General features: G+C 38.7%; 1 protein-coding gene across 1 annotated transcript in view; it reads left to right on the forward strand.

The window, feature by feature from the left end:
• Positions 1–4,286: 4,286 nt before the first annotated feature.
• The window catches only part of LOC143861198 (ARM repeat superfamily protein), a 35,785-nt gene continuing 15,283 nt past the window's right edge, over positions 4,287–24,788 (forward strand). Inside the window, exons 1-6 of the mRNA XM_077372130.1 lie at positions 4,287–4,817; positions 9,455–9,631; positions 9,780–9,904; positions 9,998–10,136; positions 24,321–24,470; positions 24,561–24,614. Of these exons, the coding sequence (XP_077228245.1) occupies positions 4,404–4,817; positions 9,455–9,631; positions 9,780–9,904; positions 9,998–10,136; positions 24,321–24,470; positions 24,561–24,614 (1,059 nt within the window). The 5' untranslated portion in view covers positions 4,287–4,403. The remainder of the gene's footprint in view (positions 4,818–9,454; positions 9,632–9,779; positions 9,905–9,997; positions 10,137–24,320; positions 24,471–24,560; positions 24,615–24,788) is intronic.

The raw sequence follows: 24,788 nt of genomic DNA on the forward strand, positions 1-24,788 counted from the left end.
TCCATTGCAACATAGCATAGTATGGAATCCAAGGCCCACTTCCTTGGATGGTGACTCTTCTTTGTTTAAGGTACGTCTCAAATCCGGGCTAGTCCCCGAATCGAGAGGTATCTTACCTTACATCGCCACGCATGCTGTGAGAGGCACTTCTTTCGAGAGTTCCTTGGTAGAGCTCTCCATTCACGTGGATGATCCATAGACTTTCCGGGGGGCTTGTCCCCCGCCTCCCTCGGATCGGGGTCCACAGACACATGCATTCCAAAAAAAGATTTTCAAGACTATATGAATAATTTATATTACTTGTAAAGAGCAAGATTCACATTAGTCATGAAAAAATATCCAATTAAAACCTTTCGAAATACATATATATATAACTCATCAAAGACTTTACATATAATGATAACCATTTAGGTATAATAGAAAAATCTAGTGATAGTGTAAAGGATAACTAGGTGCACAGAGATTTTCAAATACATTTTCTCACCTAGGGCATAAAAAGTTGTCTAAGAAAGGATTTGAAACAATTTTCCTAGACATGACATTTAAGCACATAATTTTGCTAGAAGAAATAAATAAATTAATTCAAGTATATACTAATCTAGCAAATGCCATTTTTATCCAAATTAGAGTTCAAATATGAAAGATATACTCTTATGGGTTTAACTTGAACTCATGGGGGCAATGAAGAGGTTGATATTCATGTAAGATCAATCATGAATGCAAGCACAAATAAGTTAATTACCAATGCTAACTACTCACTCAATTCTAAGTGTATAAATGCAAGCACAAATAAGAGTGAGGGTGAGAGAAAGATAAATACCACACAAGAGACACGAAGATTTATAGTGGTTCGGTCTTAACCCCAAGACCTACTCCACTCTTCTCAAGTTTTGTCTCCTTGAGGAATCCACTATCTTCCAAGGAACTTAAATACGGCATTCCTTTCGCCAAGTACAATCCGAACGTCCAAGCTCCAAGGGTCTTAAATAGGCGCCCTTTGTTACCAAGTTTACAATGAAGAAGAAGATAGAAGCACACTCTTTAGCCTCTTGAAGGCTTGGTACAATGTAAAGCTCACAAGAATCTCTCAAAAATAATTACAACTAAAACCTAATCTAATCTCAAAAGAATTCCTTAAGATCAAAGCACAAGTGAGATGGAGAGAGATTGTAACAAAAAATAATGGCCAAATAATTTTCAAGGGTTTAATTGAGTTGGAGAATGTTCATCTTTTTTTTTTTGGACTCTTTGAATGGGTACATATGAAGTCCCAACTCAATATGACCATTTCAGGGGCAAAACAGTCATTTTCGGGTCAAATAGTCAGCTAGCCGTTGGACCCCCAACGACTATTTTTTTTAGTCCAGTGGCTTTCTCGGAGTTCCGAGAAAATGTCTCGGAATTCCAAGCTCGAAATTCCGAAACTGGATTTTCGGCAGGATTTTTCGATTTTGTAAAATTTGTATCTCATTCGTTTCTTATTGGATTTTGACGTTCTTATACTCTAAGGATATGAAAAAAATGAGAGCTATCTATTAAAAATATTTTTAAAAATATTTGAAAATATTTTAAATAAGTTTTGATAGGATTTAGTTGCTGGTCCAGGTTGTTTCTTCAGAACTCTGTTTTGTTCAATGTTGTGTTGAATGCCATATGAGTCCCAACATGTTAGTACACCACCATAGCTATTCACTTATCCATTTAAGTCCTTAAAGGGTGTGTTAGTCTCTTTGAAAAATATATTTTTAAAGGATTTTAAGATGTGCCTTGATCAAGAGAAAACACAAGAGAGAAATGTGATACATACTACCATTATAAGTACTCTCTTGAACTTCTCTTGAGCCAATCTTCATTTGATCTTCAATGAGGTGCTTGGCTTGCTTTGGGATCTTCAAATGTGAGCTTTGCTTTGACTTCTCTAGTTGTGATACAAGCTCATTGGTCATTTGCATTGGTTCTTGATCCTTTTGGCCTTTATGATCTTCTCTGTATGTTCAATGCTTCATGTGGATGGTGTTGAGCTTCTCCTTGGTTGATCCTCCAAGGTGTGTTTTGTCCAAGTGTACTTTAGCTCCTTTGTCCATTGGTTGGTTCATCTTCAAGTAAAGGCCATCTGTATGTGTTGGTGCTATCATGGATTAACCTATAAATTTCCTGTCCATAGCACAACACTCAAGGCAAACAATTAGTCCATAAACGACTAATCAATTTGAGTTTGTTAATCATCAAAACAAGGTAGTAATTGAATGAACCCATGAGAACCCTTGGGCTAACAACTACAAATTGGACCACATAGTGGAGCCCACTTATTTCAATGATCCAAACCATTCACTTAGTAGCTCCTATTCTTCATAGGTGGTGACTAGAAATATCTCCATGGGAAGATGATTGTAGGCCTCTAATATGGGTTGTTGGCATACAAACGGTGGCGAAAACTATGCATGTACTACACATGAAAAAAAAACTATATATGTATCCTCCATGGTTTTAAATTTTGGGTTCGGTACTGGTTTCGGATCTCAACGAAACCGAAAATTTGGCCAAAATTTCAAAATTTCGGCTGAAATCCATCGAATCGATAAAAACATTATTCTATTCGATACCAAATTTTGGGTAACATATTAAATTAATTAAAAAAACAGGTTTTTGGGTGAAATCTCAGAATTTTGGAAAAAAAAAATGAAATTTTGGAAAAAATGAAAATTCGGACGAAATAAAATACCGTTTCAGGTATGTGCTGTTTCGGCGTCGGTCCCGACCGAAACCCGAAATTTCGGATTTTAGACGAAATTTAAAACCAGGGTACCCTCTCTTTAAAGAAAAAGAAAAAGAAAACTGTACATGTACTTTCTACACCATGTGATCACTAGACAACTTAAAATAGAATATAAGACTTAGGGGACGTTTGGATGTGAGGAATTTGTTTTCATGATAAATTGGGCATCTTCAAGTGTGAAGTCCCTGAAAATTAGGAAACCAAATCCTGGAAGCGGTTGTCTTCATGATGAGAAGTTGCTAAAAATCTGGAAAATGTTGATCCAATTTTGAGCAGTGTTTGTTTTCGATTATTATCAACTTCTCATCAGGAAAACAACCATTTCCGGGATCTTGTTTCCCGATATAATGGAACAATGGAGATCACTCTGAGGCTGCAATTGGAAGGCAAGAATCAGGAATCGAAATCTACAACTTATTCCGATCCATATTTCGATTCCTTGTAAATGGAATGGAAAAAAATTTAATTAAAAAATTCTAATAAAATTTTTATTCCGACTAAGGTGGTATCCACATAATTTTTTGAGGTGGGAAATGGATTCGTGCATTTCCCCATTTAATTTCACCTCCACCTGATTCAGTTCAATGTTTTGAGCCAAAAGCTGAAATCCGAAAGAATCGTAATAGGATGCCGATTCCACCTCCTGATCCCAGCATTCCAAATCAAACGCACCCTGGTAAATCACTTACTCTTATGTACCTCCAATGGAAGTGAAATATGAAAATGATTTTGGAGTTAAATTTGTCTATCGCAGAGAATGGCTACAATAGTCTTATAAATGATGCAGTAAATCCCTATTAATATCTTCTAAGGAGGCCAATTGGTAGATGAGATTTGTGTATCACAATAGGCGAGGGCTGTCGGTCGCCTGAGTGTCTATGTAACATCTATTTTCGAAATGGAAAACACTTTGAAAACGGGATTCCGTTTGGAAAATAAAATCGGGACAGCAAAAACCGTTGATTTGACCCTTTGCAACGTGAATTTGAGCTCTCCATTTGTCTTCTAGTAGACGTGGCACCACTTATTAATACCCGTTTTTTTCCCCAAAACGGGATTCCGTTTTCCTAGCAGTTCTCTTTCGAAATAGAACTAATTTTGGTTGCAATATGGATATGCTCGACTTTAAGCAGGGCATAGGTCCACCTCATCGAGTCAACGATAGGGGTGCAACTCGGGTGGGGTTGCCAAACCTTCAACCCGAACATGACTCGAGCCCGACCGAGGTTGGGAAGAGTCAACCCAACCCTGACCCGAACCGAACCGACCCGACCCGACCTGACCTTTTTTTGGGGTTGAACCCGTTGGGTTCCCAAGTTGCACGCCTAGCCAACGGTGGCTCCCAAGAGCAACCCCTGTAGGGTAATTCGCACCCCTTATGCACGTCAAAAAGCGTTAAAAGTCTGCCACAATTCACGTCACATTGGGTGCGAATCATCCTAAAGAGGGTGCGAATTTATCATTGCCCTAAGAAAACCCCCTCAATCTCACACTTCAAATAAAATCTGAACATACTGAAACTATTGAAAACCTAAAAAAGCACCACCATTGCCGTTACCGTGGTAGAACTCACTCCTTGCAGAAGGAACGCGGAGAAATTTCTAGGGTTTCACTTCCAAATATAAACATGCCTTCTTCTACAAATCCAATCCCCAACCCCTTGCCGGAATCCCTTTCCGCCTCCGGCAAAAGCTCCGATCGTCTGAGCCTCCCAACCCTACAATCAAAGATGAAATGCGACCCTGAAGGCTACGAATCGGAGCTCCGACTCCTATATCGCCATTTTGATTCCTCCCTCCATCTTTTCCAGCAACAGGCCTCCTTGAATTATACTTCCATAGGCGCTAACACTGATTCAACTGTTGCTAAGGATTTAGGCGACATGGCAATGTTCTTGGCTCATGTCACTCCATTTTACCCTCAACATCTTTCAGAATTCCCCCAAAAGATCGCTGATTTGCTTCGCTCTTCTGCTCACTCGCTTCCTTCTTCGCTTCGGTGCCATCTTGCCCAAGCCCTAATTCTTCTCCTCAATAGAAAGGTATGCGATTTTTTTTTCAGTTTCTTACATCATCTCTTAGACTTAGTTTGGATATATGGATTTTATAATCTTGGGTTTTAGAACCCTGGATTTTGCAAGCTAAAAACTAGATTTTTTTAAGCTAAAACCTGGATTTTAAATGCGTAAATAAGGTGTGTTACCATTCAATCTTGTAAAATCCACGATTTTAGCCCTAATTCTTCTCCTCAATCGAAAGGTATGCAAAATTTGTTTTTTTTTTTATCATTTATATTGTTTTTTTTTTTTAGTTTCTTACCTCTTCTTTTGGACCCAGTTTGGATATATGCATTTTATAATTTAGGATTGTAGAACCCTGGATTTTGCAAGCTAAACACTAGATTTTTTTAAGCTAAAACCTGGATTTTAAATGCGTAAATAAGGTGTGTTGCCATTCAATCTTGTAAAATCCAGGTTTTAGCTTATAAAATCTAGGTTTTAGCTTGTAAAATCCAGGATTTTAGTACTAATTCTTCTCCTCAACCAAAAGGTATGCGAAATTTGGGGGTTTTTTAATCATTTTATATTGTTTTTTATTTTTAGTTTCTTACCTCATCTCTTAGACCCAGTTTGGATATATGGATTTTATAATCTTGGGTTGTAGAACCCTGGATTTTGCAAGCTAAACACTAGACTTTTTAAAGCTAAAACCTGGATTTTAAATGCGTAAGGTGTGTTACCACTCATTCTTGTAAAATCCAGATTTTAGCTTAAAAAAATCTAGGTTTTAGCTTGTGAAATCCAGGATTTTAGCCCTAATTCTTCTCCTCAACCGAAAGGCATGCGAAATTTGGGTTTTTTTCCTCCCTTTTCATTATCTTTAGTTTTTGTCGCCCTCTGTTTCTTCTTCCATCTCTTAGACGCTTTTTGGATTGCAAGAAAAACAATTCTGACGGAATTTTTCTTATTTCCATAACTTAGATGAAAATGAAACGCTTATAATTAATTTCAAGGGATATCATCATAAATTGGATGTGTCTATGGATAAAAATTGAATAGAGTGTGTCAAGTTATCCATTTTCGTGTGTAAAAAAGTAGGAAATTTTAGAAATATTTCTCCTTTTCCAGTAAAATTCCTGCCATCGAAACAGGGTCTTACTGTTTAAGGTAATCAGAATGTTGTTTAACATTCATGTAGCTGATTTAAACATCTTGTAATGTTTTTTAAACTAGATTGGTACCCAGAGACATTGATGTCTGATGTTGTTATTATCGTTTATATATGTTGTGTCTCGATATAGTTTGAAGAGTTAGTGATGATGAAGGATGATTGTTAAGATTTGAAAATGTAAAGAAAGAAGGTGCTGTTATGAATTAGTATTTTCTGCACTTTTAGAATTGGAAGTGACTAGTCTTTGTATCTTTTAGTGGACCAGCTCGGTCTTGCTTTCTATTTGAATGAAATTTGCAACCATTAAAAAAATAAAAAAGGAATTGGAAGTGACTAGTGGGGTTAAATTATCTCACTGACAGTTAAAAAATCCGCAGTACTAGAGTTTCTACTTGTTAAAGCTTGGTGGTTTCTTTTAAGGGCAATGATATCCTCTCCCCCCCTCCCCCAACGTTATTAGTTAAATTTTAAAGGCAAAGAGAAAGGGGGTGAATTTATCCTCCAAGCAGTGAACCATTCTCACGGAAACCGCTAAGAGCGCGGGGGTGGGGTAAATATCATTTCCCTTCTTTTAAAACTGTAAACAAGCAGTTGGTGAGTTTTCTGGCTCTATTTTTTTTTTTTTTGGTAAACCAATTCTAACTTTTAAATGCAAGTTGGTGAGTCCTTTTTTTTTGGGGTGGGGTAAATATCATTTCCCTTCTTTTAAAACTGTAAACAAGTACTTGGCGAGTTTTCTGGCTCTTTTTTTTGGTAAACCAATTCGAACTTTTAAATGCAAGTTGGTGAGTCCTTTTTTTTTTGAATGATGGGATTTTTTTAAAAAGGAGGCACAATTGCGCAAAACTACAAAAGCTCACTGACCAACTTGTTAGGAGCACAATAGAAAAGAGGAACACATCAGAAACCCAGATGAAAAGTCAGCAGCCTCAGGGATTTAGACCATAAATATTGGAAGTTCTCTAGATGGATTAGAAGCTCGCTTCGGAAACAAAATTATTCTTGCTTACAAAATTTAGCAGAATTGTACTTCCAAACTTATCCTATCTCTTTAGGGTGCGTTTGGATTGCCGGAATTTGTAACGGTGTCCGATTTATGCGATTCCTGTGTTTGGATTGGTTTCCCTATTGGAATGGGAAACGATGCTTACCTCCTGTCGGAAATAACGATGGAATATTTGGCGCTATTTGATACCCGCGCAAAGGGGTGGTATTCTCATTCCCGGAATGAGGATAAAAATTAGGTGCATTAAATCTCTTTCGTTTTCGCGTTAGGGTCTCGCTTTCGTCGCTCGACTGTGGGAGAAATCGGGAGATTCTCTCTCTCTCTTTCTGGGAGAAATCGGGAGATTCTCTCTCTCTCTCTGTTAGAGATAAAGGCGATTTGATAGGGATAGATGAGGATTGGCCATATCTTCCTTTACTTTTTATTTACCATGTAATTGTATCAGATTCACCACTTACTCATCCAATCAAGGAATGCGATTGGAGTCTGTACGATTCTTCTCTTCTTGTATATATTATATCTTCGTATGAATGGAAAGCGACTTTTCTCAAAATGTTATTTTCACATGGCATCAGATGTAGGGTATATCATTCTCTTTTGTTTTGATTTCCAGTTTGTGTTCTACAAAAAACGGAAACAAAATCTTTGCTGCTTTACTTTAGCGTCGTGATACGCTTCAAAATCTGTTTAGTTGTTCTTGGATTCGAGTGTTGATTTGTGTTTAGAGGTAGAAAATCCTCTATTCTTCCTTCTGCTAAGTGTTATTCCTCCAACTCAATGGCTTCTGTGAACCCTCCAACACCTACGCCAAAACTGTAAACCCTCCAACACCTACGCCAAAACTGTTCTAACAAAGAGATATCAATCAATCTTTCACACCCCAATTTGTCCAATGATGTTTCTGGACATCAATCCTTCACACCCGATCAAAGCTTCTTTTGCCAACAACCCTAACCCTTTCTATATTGTCTCATTAAAATAGTAACGTAGTTCTGGGTTCTAGAAGCTTCTTTTGGGCTAGAAGGTGTTAGGAAAAGTTGGTAGTTGTCTTTGACTAGAAGTCTATTGGTAGAAATTGTATTTAAGAAGTTTTAGTGATGGAAATTATCACTTTGCTGCAGGTTGCTAATCAAAAAACTGATTTCATTAATGTTAATTGAATGGAAATTTGTTCCTTTAGCAGCTAGAGACCGCAGAAAAAGTTCTATAGCTAGCATAATCGCAGATTCTCCAAAGTACTTGATTAACTAGCATAATCACAGAATAGTTGGTTTCCAGATTCTCCAAAGCAGCCCCCTCCAGAAAAGTTGTTGAATATACACTTGAACATTAAATTTCTATAGGGCAAAATCTTGTGGAAGTCCTCATCGAAATGCTTATATTTTATTAAAAAACAAGTCTTTATTGAGATTGTATGAAACATGTCATTGAAAATCTGATTCCTTTCTGACGTTGGTATGGACGGTACCAAACGCTAGAATTGGAATCATGATTGTTTCCTTAGAAGAATTCCAGTGCTTACACAAACACTAGAATTGAATGGTTATTCCGTTTACAGGGGGAATTGGAATTGGATTGGAATGTGATACCGATACCAATTCTCGATTCCGGCAATCCAAACGCACCGCACCCTTAGGGTGATCTTGGAATAAGAATTCCTAAACCTGTAATCCTAATCAACTGTGAAGTCCTCCTTAACTTACTTGTAACCAAACCTAACCTATATTTACTTCCCATCCACTTCCTCTTTTTCTTTCGGCATCACTCCCTTAATGCTCCCTGCTTCTTGTTTCCTACAATTACTATTGTTCAGATACCTTTCTTACCACAGTCGCTTCCCACATTGCTTTTTGCATTTTTGTCTGCCCATCATTTAGATATTATATACCTAGATCTCGTCAAACTCTTTGCAAATTTACGACCTTCAAATGTTGGGAAATATCCACGTGGATTTCCTTGAGCTCTTCAAAATAATTACTTACATAGGTGAAACAAAAACCTTATTGCAAAGTTATGACCTAAACATTTAGACATCTTTATGTAGATCTTGTCGACATATTCAATATGAGTACTGATATATCCTAAACAGAAACTTGAGGGCAATGTCACACCCTTTGGAAGTCAAACATTCTCTGCATATCAAACCCTTCAAAAATAGTATTTATTTCACTGTTTCAAAACTCCCCGCATTAATTGTCAACTCACCCGAGTCGATTCCCTTTCATTTTGGCTTAGTTCTTGTCTGAGTCCGCATTATGCTCTTCCAAGACAATCAAACCTCCTTTTGAATGGTTGCAATTGTTTCTTGATGATCTATTAAGAAAGTTTCATAAATGTATTTGTTATTGCACTTCTGAATTTCGTTGTTAGTTGTAAAGAACATGTTACAAGTGCTGTAGATAATGCAGGAGATCATATATTCAAGTTTCTGTTATGATGTATCATGTACACTTATATTTATTTTTCTCTTGCTCATCTTTGACCCATTTCATTGTTCCACAGATAGTTGATATAGGAGAAACCCTTGCTTTGTTTATGGAACTTCAAATTCTAGGCGACAGGGTTTTAAGGAAGCTGGCCTTTTCACATGTTGTTCACAGTATCAGGCGCATGAACCAGAAACATAAAAATGAAGCTAAGAATCGCCAACTTCAGAATGTCCTATTTTCGATGCTACAGGTTGGTAGTGCTCTCATCTTGTTCTTGTTTCTTCCTTTCTATCATTATTTGGCATGTTTTTAATACATTTTACTTATTTTATTTTTCATATTCCTCTAAAGGCTAATTAATCCTCGTGAGTAATATGTAAAAAGTTGTTTTGCTTTAGGAAGAGGATGAATCGAGAGCTAAAAGGTCTCTTACTGTACTTTGTGATCTTCACCGGCGAAGGGTGTGGTTTGATGATAGGATAGCAAATGCAATCTGCACAGCATGTTTTCACACGTCTTCCAGGTATACATGCCTTCTTCCTTTCTAACTACGGGCCCACCTTGCAGTAATCATTCTTGAACAGCCCAAGGAAATCTTAATTTCTGAAACCTTCAGGATTATGGTTGCTGCTCTATCATTCCTTCTCGGTTATGAGCGAATTGAAGAAGCCAATGATTCTGAAGGTTCAAGCAGTGAAGATGATACAACTACCCAAAAGCCTCAAGTTGTTCTTAGTAGGGAGGCTATCTACAAGGTCTTGTACACACTACTATCCAATTTTTATTGTACTGTGTTTTTTCTTAGTTGTTATTCAGTAGTTGAATACTTGAATCTTACTATTTATTCCTGACCTATGAAAGAGTGGTCCTGGCTTATTATGTTGTCAACATGCAGTGCAATTGGATCCATGATTAAGGTTTTTTTGGAACTGGGATGGTTCTTTGGTGGTTTTGTTCTCTCTGAGATTAAACCAGTTCCATTTTAGTTCCCATGCCTTTTTATATTTTACATATTTGCACTATTTTCATCTGAATGCATAGATATTTTAGTGATTGGTGGTGTTCGTCTGTACAGGATTATGTATTATTTTAACACAATGAGCTATCTGTTCTCATATTCAAGTTCCTCACCCTTTTCCCTGCAAATTAGCATTATTTTCTGGCTACATATTGTCATTATCGATGAAGAGAAAAGGAAGGTTAGTGAATTGAGGACCTGCAAAGGCTTAAAAAGGCCAAGGATCTTAGCTACTTTGGTCATTTGGCATTTTTATTTTATACATTATACATTATTCTCAACATGTTTTATTTTTTAGTATTTTATCTCAAGGTTATTGATGTAAATGGCATTAATTACAGCATCAATATAACTTAATGACTACACAATACACATTTAATATTTAAGCATTCGGAACATTTTTTTTAAAGGGTAGCATTCAGAACATTACCTTGTAGGTTTGATCACTATACTATTATTCTTTCTGGTATTCCTAGCCGATCTCTGACCTCTGATCTTTTCTTATTTTCTTTTGAGAAGCTAAGTAAAAATTTACTAAAGAGATAAAAAATGGAGATGAAAAGAAATAAAAGGAGCTGGAAGAAGAGAAGCAGTAATCCTGCCTACAACAAGAAGCAGCCTAGATGAAATTAAGCAGCTCAAAACTGCTAAGCAATTCATAGTACTGACCATAGTTATAAAACTCCCCTGCGACCGTGTTGACTCCCCGGACGAATCGACTCCCTTTTACCTTGGCCGCGTTCTGTATTCTGCTTCATCCGTGTTCTATGTTTTTCCTTATGTGTCAATAAAAACTCCTTTGACTCTCCCGAATTATGACCGCGTCAACCGAGTATTCGACCCCGTCATGCCTAGTCGATTAGGATTTTCTTCGGCCGCGCCGCATCCGCATTTTTAAACACTGCTACTGACAGCTTCGCCGAGAACCTTTAGGATCTGTTTGGTTGCAGGTATTTACCTCGGAGAGTAGTGGTATAAGTAGCCAACAGGGAGGAGACAAGCCTTGGATTTACATGGAACTTACCTCGTAAAATAGTGGTAAATAGTGTTTGGTTGACAGCCTAGTAGAGTAGTGGTAGGGAGTGCCATTACCAATGTAGAAGCGGGAGAGAGGGAGAGGGAGAGGGCGAGGCGAGTCATTACCAATATATATATATATATATATATATATATATATATATATATATATATATATATATATATATGAGGAAAATGATTGTGAGCTTGAAGCTCATATAGCATATATGAGCTTGAGGGCCCAAACACATGTGGGCCCACATTGTTAGGATGATCCGAAGCATTCATTTGAAAGGCCCTTACATAGATAGGGTGTGTACAAAAAATCAGCTCCATAGGATTATCCTAACCCATCCAAAAGTGGAGGGCAAAATAGACAGATACCGTTTGCCACAAATCTGCCCATTTTTGCCCTCCGCTTTTGGAGGGGTTAGGATGATCCAATGGAGCTGATTTTTGGTACACACCCTATCTATGATGGGGCCTTGCAAATGAATGGTTTGGATCACGACAAAAAATGTGGGACGCATGTGTTTGGGCCCTCAAGCTCATTTAAGCTCTATGAGCTTCAAGCTCACAATCATTTTCCTCTCTCTCTCTCTCTCTCTATATATATATATATATATATATATATATATATATCGTTCTTAGAGTGTGTGTGTGTGTGTGTGTGTGTGTGTGTGTGTATATATATATATATATATATATATATATATATATATATATATATAGAGAGAGAGAGAGAGAGAGAGAGAGAGAGAGAGAGAGAGAGAGAGAGAGAGAGGGCATCGTTCCCAAGAAATCCAGGCAAAATTTCACCTTTTTGTGGTTTTAGGGTGGAATTTCTTTAGGATGAGAGAAGGGTGACACATCATCAGACATGCAATGATTAAGCAGGAGACATCCCTGGTAGTCTCCAGGGATTTGAATGCTATATTGATAACCGAACAAGGAGTTTTGCTGATGTGGCACCTCAATGCCAAGCAAAATCCCTATGCCATCCCAGCTTTTCTGCAACCAAACACACTTGGTCTGACTTAATAAGCTGCTTGCACTGAAATCTTGCAGATCTCCCACAAGTTCCAGTTTAGATTCTCTGTTTTTTTATCACATATAAAAAAAAACATGTAGTGCTTCAAAAAAACATGTAGTGCTTCATCTTTGGTTATAAAGATGGTAAAAAGAATTGGAGTTCATTTTTTTTGATGAATTCATCTTTTGGAGGGAGCTGCAAAGAAGATAGTTATGGGGCTGTCCTCTCTTTCTCTCTCTATTTTTTTTTTGAATGATCGCCAATTTTATTGCAACCAAAAGGGACCGAGATGGTCAAAATGTATACCAGGCAAAAAACATATGAGAACAGAGCTAATCTATACAACAAAGTAGTGGGTGGAAGAGAGTCAAACTACGCTAAAGTCTTTCGAAACTCCTACTCTAGCTTGGCTATCCGCCACTGAATTGGCAGATCGGCTAACATGCTGAAACATGACCAACGAGGATCCCACTCAATCTCGCATCTCATAAAAAAACCTATCAAACCTCCAAGGGTGATTTTGTGAGCCGTTAAGCCAATGGATAACATTCAAGGAATCCCCTACCACCACCACATTATCCATTCGATCTCTCACCAACAATTTCATACCTTGGTGAACTGCACTCACCTCTGCCTCCGAAGCATCCACGTCCCTAATGGGGCCCACAAAGGCCCAAATCACCTTCCCATGTTCATTTCTCAAAACTCGACCAATACCGGCCGGCTTGGGGTTCCCCATGCTAGAGCTGTCAAATTTGAATTTTAACGAAGCAGGAGTGAGGGGGAAACCATTGTTGGACAATTTTTTGCTTTATGTCCACTCTATGGCACACTTCTCTCGATCCTTCCATAGGTCATAGGCGGATACAAAGGCAAGCATGGGATGGCTTTTACCCAAATAGTAGCTAAGAACGACACGTTCCACAAATTTTTTCCTTTTTTCCTCCACGGGACTAACAACCATCCATGTAGAAGACCAATGAGTTTTTCTTTTCCAGAAAAAACCTAGCTTATGCCAAATCTATTTAGGAGTTTGCCCCAAACCTCTCTCGCAAATTTGCAATGCATGAGTAGATGATCCACTGTTTCTCCCGCCTCTATTCATAAGGCGCAATGATCAATGATGGGTATCTCTCTCTTACGTAGGAAATCCATTGTTTGGATCCCTATCACATAAAGCTGCCCATCTAAAGGTACACACCCTAGGTGGAGCCTGGAATGTCCACACTGTTTCTACCTTGGAAGAAGCAGTGCAATCTACTCGGTGATGTTATAATGACTTACTGAAAAGTCACCAGATCCAAACCCTCTTATATCCCCATCTTGCTTGATATATCCCTCTTCAAGCATCTCCAAAAGCCTAGTGATAGATGCTAGCTCTCTTTCGAAGAAATTCCTTCGGAACTGAGGCTTCCAAATCACGGTTTCCTCCTTTCTTTCCATATTGTCCCTTACAAAACCATCCTTGTGCACTGCAATCACAAACAAATCCAGTAACATGTCTTTTAGAGACCAATCTGAGCACCATTTATCTAGCCAAAATCGAATTATGTCCCCTGCATAGACTCCGTATCTGATGCCGGCTGCAAATAGATGATTAAATCTCAAAATATCCATCCACAACATCACTTCTGTGCACTTGAATCTATCCTCCATCACCCAATGACCCGGCGAACCGCCATATTTACCTTAGACGACTTTAACCCAAAGATGAGCTTTCTCCTTACCAAACCTCCACAGCCACTTTCCTAGAAATGCGATATTTGTTTCATTAATTCGTCTAATCCCAAGGCCTACACTTTTCAGCGGCTTTTCAGGGGCTGTCCTCTTTAAGTCACCAGTTTCTCTCTTAATGCTTTGGTTCTTATTGCTCCAGCCCAAAAAGAGGAATTTTGCATAGCTTCTCTTTGGAAAGGCCCGTTGGGGCGGGGGTTTGAAATGAGCGGCGGTTGGATGATAATTGCAACGTAGAGTAAATCGTCTTACTACAAACTGCTGAGGAAAAGGGGCTAGGTTTCATAAAGCATTCTCCTGCTACAATCTACATGCATAAACCAAAAACTAAGGAACCAAAGCTTGAGAAGCCAAAATTGGCCCTTGGGAGAGATCAAGTACGATAAGGCAGTTTAAATTTCAGGAAAATTCAATTTCACCCATCATCATCTAAAGAAAAATCTCTGAATCAGAATGCTAAGTGGCATTGGAGAAGTTGCTCAAAGGCCTGAAAACAAACAGAAAGGGTTCCACTCATAAGCACCCATCGTTGATGTATGGAATCCGAAGTGAGAGCTCTCCCATGAACTTCATTGCAGAGAAGTAATGATTCTAAGAGGCTGTAACCTGTTTTAAACCGACAAAAATAGTTGATCTTGTATTACCATAAAATTTATTACTGTACTCTTGGCCAAGAGCCTCAGAAAATGATATGAACAACTGGGTCTGGGGCTATGCTGCCTTGTTGGTGATCAACTCAAAGCAGTTGCTACAAAAATTCCCACCCTCTGGAACTTCTGAAGAGTGCGGGGTATCTGGCAGTCACATGAGTGCAATCCATCATGTATTGATCCAAGGCTGATAATGATTTCCTAGTTACTTTCCAGAGAGGGAAAATCTTAGTGTGGTTCTAAGGAACTGAAAGATGATGTGGGATGCAACACCAAGAAGAGAGATGGGAGAAGGACCGCACAATTCATGCAGGAAGATTTTCAGCACATCACAACCCCTATATCAATGATATATTAAGTGACATATATGCCTTTAATGATATATAATGACTCCGCTAGCACTTTTCAAGCTGAAACTTTCGTTGGAGCATTTTCAGCTTGTCAAGCAGATGTAAATGATGGTCTATAATCAGCCCGTTGGTGATGATATCAGACACTTGGTCTTTGCTCAGTATGTACGGCACGGTGGCATCACCTCTCCACTTTTTACTGTAGCATGGATGAAGTGATTTTTTTTTTTGGAATGGTAGCAGTTTCATTCAAATAAAGAGACCGAGATGGTCGAAGAAGAAAACAACAAAAGGCAAAGACAAATTACAAGAGAGACAGAAAAGAAAGTGAATCTATCTCTATATGTTTGGTTCTCGTGTAAAATACTGAATTGTGTAACATTTTGATGGTGCTTTTGTCATTATAAAACAACGTATGTGAGTATAAAATGATGTCTAGCTCTTTTAACGAGTCTCACCCATTTGACGTCACTTATAATGGATGCCATAGCCATATATTATGTTACTATCTTTTGTTCATAGTTTCAAACTTCCACTGACATGTATTGATTTTAACTGACACGTGTTGACTTCTGTGGAACCAAAGTCAAATTGTAGACCGTCAAAGTTTGATTCCTTGTGGTGCACCCACATAACTGAAAAACCCCACATACTCGAGAAATATTAATGCCATTCCATTAATAATGTGTAAGTTGAAAAGTAAAATAAATGGAACAATCATCGAATTTCAAAACATGTGACATATCTATGTTTATAATGAACCTTATTGTTCAAGACATGTGTGACGATGTGTCGCTAGGAGATTCAATGATTTTCACTAGTGCGCTGTTTGGATGCTGGTAGATGTTGGGGGGATTTAGAGAAGAAGAAGTCAAAGGGAAATCAAAAGGAAATCAGTCAACGGGGAGATTGTGGGCAAATCTCCCCGACGTTGTTTGGTTGGGGGTAGGAGATGTGCATGAGCTTTTTTACCGTATTTTTTAAGATTTTTTTGGGGAATGTTATCAGCACTACTGTTTTTGATGAGGGCACTCCTCACTTTATCAAAAGTACGGTATGGCCCGCACCATAGGATTATCCAAACCGTCCATTAGATGGGCCATAGCCTAAATAGGTTATGCCCCAAAATTATTTCCATAGGTTGATTCTAACCCTCCGATCTATAGAGGGTTAGGATCAACCCTCTAACATTCAGATTGGAGGGTTAGGATCATCCTATGGAAATGATTTTTGGAGCATAACCTATTTAGGCTATGGCTCATCTAATGGACGGTTTGGATCATCCTATGGTGTGGGCCATACCGTACTTTTAATAAAGTGAGAGTGCCCTCATAAAAAAACAGTAGTGTTGATAACATTTCCTTTTTTTTTTTTTATAGGAATTTGCTAGCAAACTTCTCCTATGCCACTTCTTGGCATGTGGCCATCCTTGGTGCAAAGATGCGCACATGGGGTAAAGGTTGCTAGCAAAAGCAAAAATAGTAATCATTACAAAAAAAAAGTAAAATAGCAGAAGTTATAAAGTTTTAAATGAAACATTACGGAGAAATGGTTATAAAGTTTGAAAATTACGAAAAAAATACAAACAAAATGTAATAACATATGACAATTACGGAAAAAACTACAAGCAAAAGTAAAAAGTTATGACAATTACGGTGAAAAAGAATTTCCCCGAGAAATTCTCCCATTTTTCCTTCGATTTTGAGAAATTTGTCTGGCGAATTTCGAGGGTTACACGTCACCGACAATCGCTCGACATAACCGGCGGTCAAAATTCCAATTTTTGCTAAATCCCTACCAAACACCCCTCAGGTAATCAGGAGAATTACATTCCCTGCTATTTTACTCAAAAAAACGTAACCAAACAGAGCATAGGAGATTCAATGATTGTTTGAAGACATGTTTGGAATGGACCTTATTGTTTAAGACATTTGCGAAAATGCTTGTCATTGAAAGACCCGATGTACAGAATACGTGATATCTAGTCTTGTAAATGCGAGATACTAAAGAGCACCTAACATGCTCGTGTACATAATATGATCCCTTTTTCTTTCTCCTTCCTTCCCTGTCATCTTATTGCACACAATCATGCTAACTGGTTTGCAATTCATCATGTGGAAGTCATGAAGAAGATTGGTTATTTATTTCCATTGGGTCATTGTTGGTCCTTAGTGTGTTCAATTTCAATCATGTGGAAGTAGCAGGGCTGCATGAAAGAAGATTTCTGATTGTGTTCCCCTTATTGTGGCCTACTGTGGGAGGGTCGAAGGAGACATGGCGTGAGATTAAGGTCCATCTGGATGGAAAAAACTAACACTTGTAACCACAATGTTAATCACTCTAGGCGACGCGGATCATACAACTGCCTTTAGGGAGAGCTTCTTCCTATGAGATGATGTGATGATAACAAATACATCCTCATGAGTCAAGAAATGTGTAGTTGAGCTGTCCCCATGTCAATGCATGAAATGGTGTCTACTGACCAAGAGTGGATCATAAGAGCATGTTGATGATATGGACAGCTGCTTGAAGATCCTGAATCCATAGGTCCTTTGGAGCACCATAGTGAAACATCTTGAAGAGGCCTGCCTCAATAATATTACAATGCTTTCATTCAGCCACCCCATCATGAACTAATGTATGGGGACAGGAATACCGACCCACAATGCCTCGAGAATGACACAAAGGCTTGGGCTATGATTTGTGGAGACGGACACGGGAACCCCCCAAAATTTAGAAACAGGGACATGGCTAAAATAGAAAGTATATGTGATATAACAACAAATGTTAGTTAAAGAAGATCTAAAAAGAGTTAATAATAAAAGAGGTAAGCTCAATATGCAATAATAAAATAGAACGTCACACTCTACACGGCACAAAAACATGTCAACACACCCACATTAAGTCTAACACTTATAGCACTATGTTTAAAAGTGTCCAAAAGGAGTGTCGACACGGGTGGACACGCGTGTAGTGTCGGACACGGCAAGACACAGTGTGTCAGCAATAATTTCAAAGTGTCGGCTAAATCATAGGGCTTGGGAGGTGTATTCCCCTCAACATAGAGACGGGAGCCAAACATAGAAGGAATAGGGCGAGGACGCCAACCATCAAAATATGCAATTCAAGCTTGCATAGAACAAATAAGACACTTGGAAGCCTTATTACAAGTGACTTGATTCAAAGACCGATGACTGAAAACCCGCCATGCAGTGATGCCATATGGATGAAGATGGTTACAACACAATCACAAAGCGAGCAGAAAATTCGGAGCCCCAGTGTAAGGATGTGATGCCAAGAGCAGCCAGAAAAATATTAATCACCCTGAGATGTGCCTTTAGCGAGAGGCAGAGATCATTCACAAGAACAAAGTGGACCTAGCAGGAAAATTGAGAAGTGCATTAGAAAGTGCTAATCTCCTTCGTTGAATACTAGGGGTGCAACTCGGGTCGGGTTGAGGCCAACCCGACCCAACCCGAGGAACCCATTTTTCCAACCCAACCCGATTTTCAACCCGGCGGGGTTCAATCCGACCCAACCCGATTTCCAATTCGGGTTGGGTTGGAAAAATGTGTTCCTCGCTATTTATTTAAGGGACGTGATATCCCCCCCCCCCCCCCCCCCCCATCTGACGGATAAAATCCCCCCCTTTAACAGTATCCGTCAAGTTTAAAGGCAAAGAAAAACGTTAAAGTGGGTGAATTTATTCTCAAGCAGTGAACCATTCTCACAGAAACCGTTGAAGGGGGGATTTTATCCATTTAAGATTGGGGGGGGGAGGGGGGGGAGGGGATATCATTTCCCTTATTTAATTCCGAAGAAAACGAGGAAAACAGGGTTTTTTCATAGGGGATTTGATTTGATTACAGAAACTAGGGTGCCAAGTTTCAAATATAGTGATTTCATACTTTTCTATTAGATTCTTGTCATTCTAGATCTTTTAGGCAAAAAACCTGAGCAATAACAAAACAGAGGTTCTTTGATTGGATTTAATATCCTGCTTAAAAAACCATTGCTTTGTGGTCTGAGACGAAGGTGAAGTCTAACCGACTAGGAGGAGGTGAAGGCGTGGAGACGAAACCGTGGAGAGAGACGTGGCGGAGTAGGAGTTTCGCCCCCGCCATTGGAATTGAAGAAGAAGAAGAAAAGAGATGTAGGGTTTCTATAGTTCTACTTTTTTTTAGGGCTTCATTCTGATTTTTGGGAAAGTCAAAGAAAGGCCGAGTGGTATTTTTGTTGGGAAAGAAAGTCTAAAACGTAAAGTTAGCTATTAAAATAATTAAAACTCTCAACTATTAAAAGACTTGCTATATTTTGAAAAAGTTAAAAATCTGGGCAAAAATTGTCGGGTTACAATTCGGGTCAGGTTGCCCCAATTTTCATTCGGGTCATAAATTTCCAACCCGACCCGATTTGTAACCCGAAAATTAGGGTTGCAACTCGGGTCGGGTTTTCTGAAACCCTACCCTACCCGAGAAACTATCTCGGGTCGGGTTTTTTTTTTTTGGAAACCCGGGATTGTTAAACCCGGCCCTACCCGAGGTAGTTTCTCGGGCCGGGTCGGGTTTTTGCATATCATCGCCTTTTGAAACTTCAATTGCATAAATGAAAAGATCCCAGATATCGGAGTTGGATGAAGATTTTTCATGACATAATAGTTGAAGAAGAGAATTGCTAGTGAAGAAGATTCTTAATTTTCTTCATCATGCTACCAAAACTCACTTTTCCTAGGCCATAAACAGAATGCCTTGCACAAATTGGAGGCTCTGAAAGCATGATTGCATAAATGATTTTAATGAACTGTTGAGACAAAGACTATGAGAACTTGGAACCAAGATGATATAGTATGAGAACTTCAACCCAAAAATAAAGGAATAATCCACCGGAGACAAACAAGGTTCTAAAAATTGGTTCAACACAATAATCCATCCATCCAATTGGTTCTATCCAATAATCCATCCAATAATCAAGACAATAATCCATCCAATAATCAATTCTGTACTCACTGGTTCTAAAAATCCAAAACAAACAAAGCCTTACAGACACAAAATTAAACTGAAAAAGACACAGAAAGCAAACTTACTGTAGAATTGTGACAAATGATCTTCTCCAATGTATGCCTAAGCTCAAGAATCCCCCTTGTCGGATTCCGGAAAAATCCACCGGAGAAGATGGTCGAAGGTTGGAAATGGGTAGTCGATCCTCTCTACTCTTCTCTCTCTGATTTTTCTAGCAAAAATGAAGAAGAAGCCCCCTTCTAGTCTCCGATTTTCTCTTGGCTCTTCCCCCAGCTGAAACCTCTCTCAGATCTCTCTACTCCCTCTACGATTAGGGTTTGTTCAACCCAAAAATCCAAATATCCTCTCACGAATTCTCTCTCTGGATCTCTCTGGTTTTACAAAATGAAAGAAAATGGAAGAGGGTTTGATACTTTGATGAGTTTTGAATGGGGTTTCAGAGATAAGCTGAAAGATTGAAAGGTCTGTTGAATAGAGTTGGGTGAAACTACCAGTCACCAGAGATGGTGGAGATGAGGGTCACCAGAGATGAGGAGGGGCGACGAAGGCTCAAAGTCGGAAGTCAGATATATATATATATATATATATATATATATATATATATATAGAGAGAGAGAGAGAGAGAGAGAGAGAGAGGCTAGGGTTACGTTTTTACTTTTTAACTTATGTTGATATAACTTTATAATTTTTTATAATTAAAAAGGGAAAAATGCGGGTTCTCGGGTCGGGCCGGGTTTTCCACCTTTAAAACCGGCCCAGCCCCAGAATCACTCAGGCTTTGTAAACATAAACCAGACCCAGCTCCTTACCCGAGCATTTTGAACCTGACCCATGCTTTTTTCAGGACGGGTTGATGCGGTCCGGGTAAAACCCGACCCAAGTTGCAACCCTACCGAAAATCTTTAACCCAACCCACGCAAAAATCGGGTTGAACCCGTCGGGTTTGGGTTCAACCCAACCCGAGTTGCACCCCTATTGAATACTAGGGATATCAAACACATCGGGAATACAAAACGATCCAAATGGAGAGGAGACCAAGGTGAAACCAAAACGCACTGTGTAAGATGAGCTAGAATAAGGAACTAGGGAAGGTATGTTGCTTGAGTCATTGAATAAGTGGTACATAGCTCCCGGGATAACTACCCAAGAAGCTTTTGACAGAGACAAAAGTGAGAGATCTCCCATGTGATGTGTGAGATCTATTGATGGAAATTGTTGTTAACCTGAATCATAGTGATAGTAGCATGTGAGTGTGCTATTATTGTGTTGATCGTAGTTACCAGAAACTTCTTAGTTGGATGGGAAGCTCGCTTCGGAAGCTAAGTTCTTCTCGCTTACCAAATTTAGGGGAAACGTGCCTCCCACATGCTTCCTACGTGTTTCCTCTTAATTAAGAGTTCACTTCCTATTTAAGTAAATTATTTTGTCTAAATGATTTTTTCCTTCTTTTGACAATGCCGAAGGAGTGTATTTAAGAAAAGAGTGTCTTTAAAACTTAAAAACTCATCTTAAGTTTTAATTAGATGTGAAGTCATCTTTACTACTTGTAATCCTTACCTACATTAACCCATCCTCCCCAACGTAATTTAAACTCCCTCTTTCTATATGTTTCTTTTTCGCTCCTAATGAGTCTTACTAAAAGCTTCATATTGACACTCAACGATGCTTCCCACATGCTGCCTCTTTAATTTCTTTTGACTTTTTCGCTTCCCGCATTTTCTATTTTCTACTTGCATCACTTCGTGCACTCTTAACTTTTCAAAAATAAATAAATTATGGTGCTGATCACAGGTCTGACAACCCATTGTAGTCGGTGGCATGAACTAAAAGAAGCGTGTGAGTGAGGAGAGGCGTAGGAAAAGTCCTATAATCACCTCTCCATTTGGAATACGACAAACTTTATCGCATTCAATGAGAGGTTTTCTGATAGTTGCAAACTGATCAAATTGTTCATCTTCAAGAGAAATTCACGAGTAGCAAGATTACCTTTCTTGCACTTTTTGACTTCAGCCCGACCTTGTACTACTGGGAATAAGTGTCTGGAAGCTTCTAGCGGATAATCTGTGCGAGAACTGCTGGGGCAAGTGTTGAGTTGATCCATACAATTATCAGCTGATCTTTTGCAACGCATGTGTTATACTCCAGATTAGTCTTGCACACTACTTTGAGATCCTTGTTATTAGACTTTTCTTCACAGAAATATCCCTCAAGATGGGAAGGATACCCTGTGAACGAGCAATGTGTAAAATCTGAACTTTCCAGAGAAGGTAATTGTCATTGGTAAATTTACAACAAGAGGATAATGAATAAGGGTTGAGAAAAGATGTTGTATGGGAGGTAGATGCACGAAGATAGGAAGAGAAATATGAAAACAAGACAAATGGAGGACAGTAGGGTATACAAAGGGATGAGAGTGACTGAAGGAGAATCAAAGATAAGGATTTAGGGGAGGAAAGGGTGAGAACAAAGGTTTTGGATTTTGGGGCGATGAAAGGTTGGATTTGGGGCTTTAGAGGGACAAATGGTTTGGGACTGGTTTTTGAAAAGCACAGAGGGAAGGGTGGGTTATAGAGATGCAAAAATCTATGAAGATGGTGTGATGGGTTTTAAGGGGTAAAAAAGGGTTTTTGTGAAGTCCAGGAAGAGGAAATTAGGGTTTTTAGGTTCTGAATATGAACAAAGATGAGAGAGAAAAGGGTTGTTGGGATTTGCCTATGATTTGGTGGACACTTTGAATTTATTGTTGACAGACGTGTCGTGTCCGATACGACACCCGTGCCCACACGTGTCGACACTCCTTTAGACACTTCTAATTGTACTGCTAGAAGTGTCAGTAACTTTGTATGCATGTACGTGTATGAGTGTGCCACTATTTCTAGATTTTTAGGGGATTCCATGTCAGATACCTCATATCCTTATCGAAACCTGGCACACAAATCTATATCCACAAAACATGATTATATGTACTTTCTATTTTAGTCGTGTCCCCTTTTCTAAATTTTGAGAGTTTGCCGTGTCCGACACTCCGTGTCCGTGTCGACACATGACACTCGTGTCCGTGTCAACAGATCATAGGGATTTGCAAAGCTTTTGGACGAAGTTTGAAGGAGAAGGCGTTTAGGTTTTGAAGAGAGAAAGTAGAGATGACAGATGAGATCTCGAAGAGACGTGACAGGTTAGGGTATTTAAATGGAAGGAGAGTGGAGAAAGAATTTTGAACGGAAAAACTTGATTAAAATAATACGTACCTTTGGTGTGGGAGAATACGATCAGATCGATGTAAACCTTGGTATGCTGCCATGTAACGAATTCAAAGATGATGTGGGATGCAACAGGAAGAATAGAGGTGGGAAAATTACCACACAATTCTTGTGGAAGGACTTTTATTCAATAATGACTTCAGCACATTACAACCCATGTATCAACGATGTTTAAATTAAATATATGCCCTTAATGATAAATAATGACTTGTCTAACAAGTTCGCCATCTTTTCTCTATAATTGTTTTCTGTCAGAAGTATATTCCAACTACCTATTATAAATTACTAGTTTCTAACTGGACTCTTTCTGAGATTGCAGACTCATGAGTGGCTCGGTTTTTATTACTATTAAACGGTTCATCTTATATAATTGATTCCACATTAAGTTCATGGCCTGTCGACTTTGTGTAAATTCAATCCCTTGAAGAAACTCTCTCTGGATTATGTTAATTTGATGATATGGATGGCTTCTAATACTGAAATACTTTTTGTTTCTAGGTTAACTGATGCCAGATTATATTGACCTGAAATTCCCCTACAGAAATGGCATTGCTGAGGAGTAGACCTGTATCTCAAAGCATAACTCTACTTTAGAAACTTACTTATGCATGCCTTTTTACGGATTTTGAGTTATCATTTCCAAATGTGAAAATTGAAGAAAATACAACATATATGATGATAAAAAATTTAGATATTTGGAATGAGTGCATATGATTTTGTGGCAAATATTTTAAAAAATTATGGCTAATGAACACAATGCTTACATCAATACGTTTTGTTTTCTGTATTTTGTTACCCAATGTCCCATTCATTGTAGTTTCTCTATTATTATATGTTAAACTTTCTCCTTGGGTTCCAGGCACACCACAAAGGTACATTTGCTAGCAAGAAGAAAAAGCAAGCCAAATTGCAGCGTGCCATGCGCAGTATGAAAAGGCAGCAGCGCACTGCATCAGAACACAATAGTACAAGTTACTATTCACCACTTACCCATTTGAAAGATGCTCAGGTTTAGCTGGTTTTTCTTTCATTCTTAGCTCTGATCCATATGGTATAGGACACTGTTATTTGTGATTTCTGACTTGTATCTTGCTTCTAGGGATTTGCTGAGAAGCTTTTCTCTCGTCTGCAATCTTGCAACGAACGATTTGAGGTAACCCTATTCTTTTTGCCTTCAATATATCCTCTCATATGAGTCTTGTTGTATAGACCTTTCTTTCAACTGATTCATCAAAGTTTTTTGAGGTAGGTTTTATCCAGGTTACTGATGTTAGCACTACCATGTTTTGATAATTGCGCTAACTCACCTTGTCTTTTTTAATTAGCT

This window comes from Tasmannia lanceolata, unplaced genomic scaffold, assembly GCF_043159265.1.
Source record: "Tasmannia lanceolata isolate RefF3 unplaced genomic scaffold, GAP_Taslan_0.1 ptg000037l, whole genome shotgun sequence".
Taxonomy (NCBI): domain Eukaryota; kingdom Viridiplantae; phylum Streptophyta; class Magnoliopsida; order Canellales; family Winteraceae; genus Tasmannia; species Tasmannia lanceolata.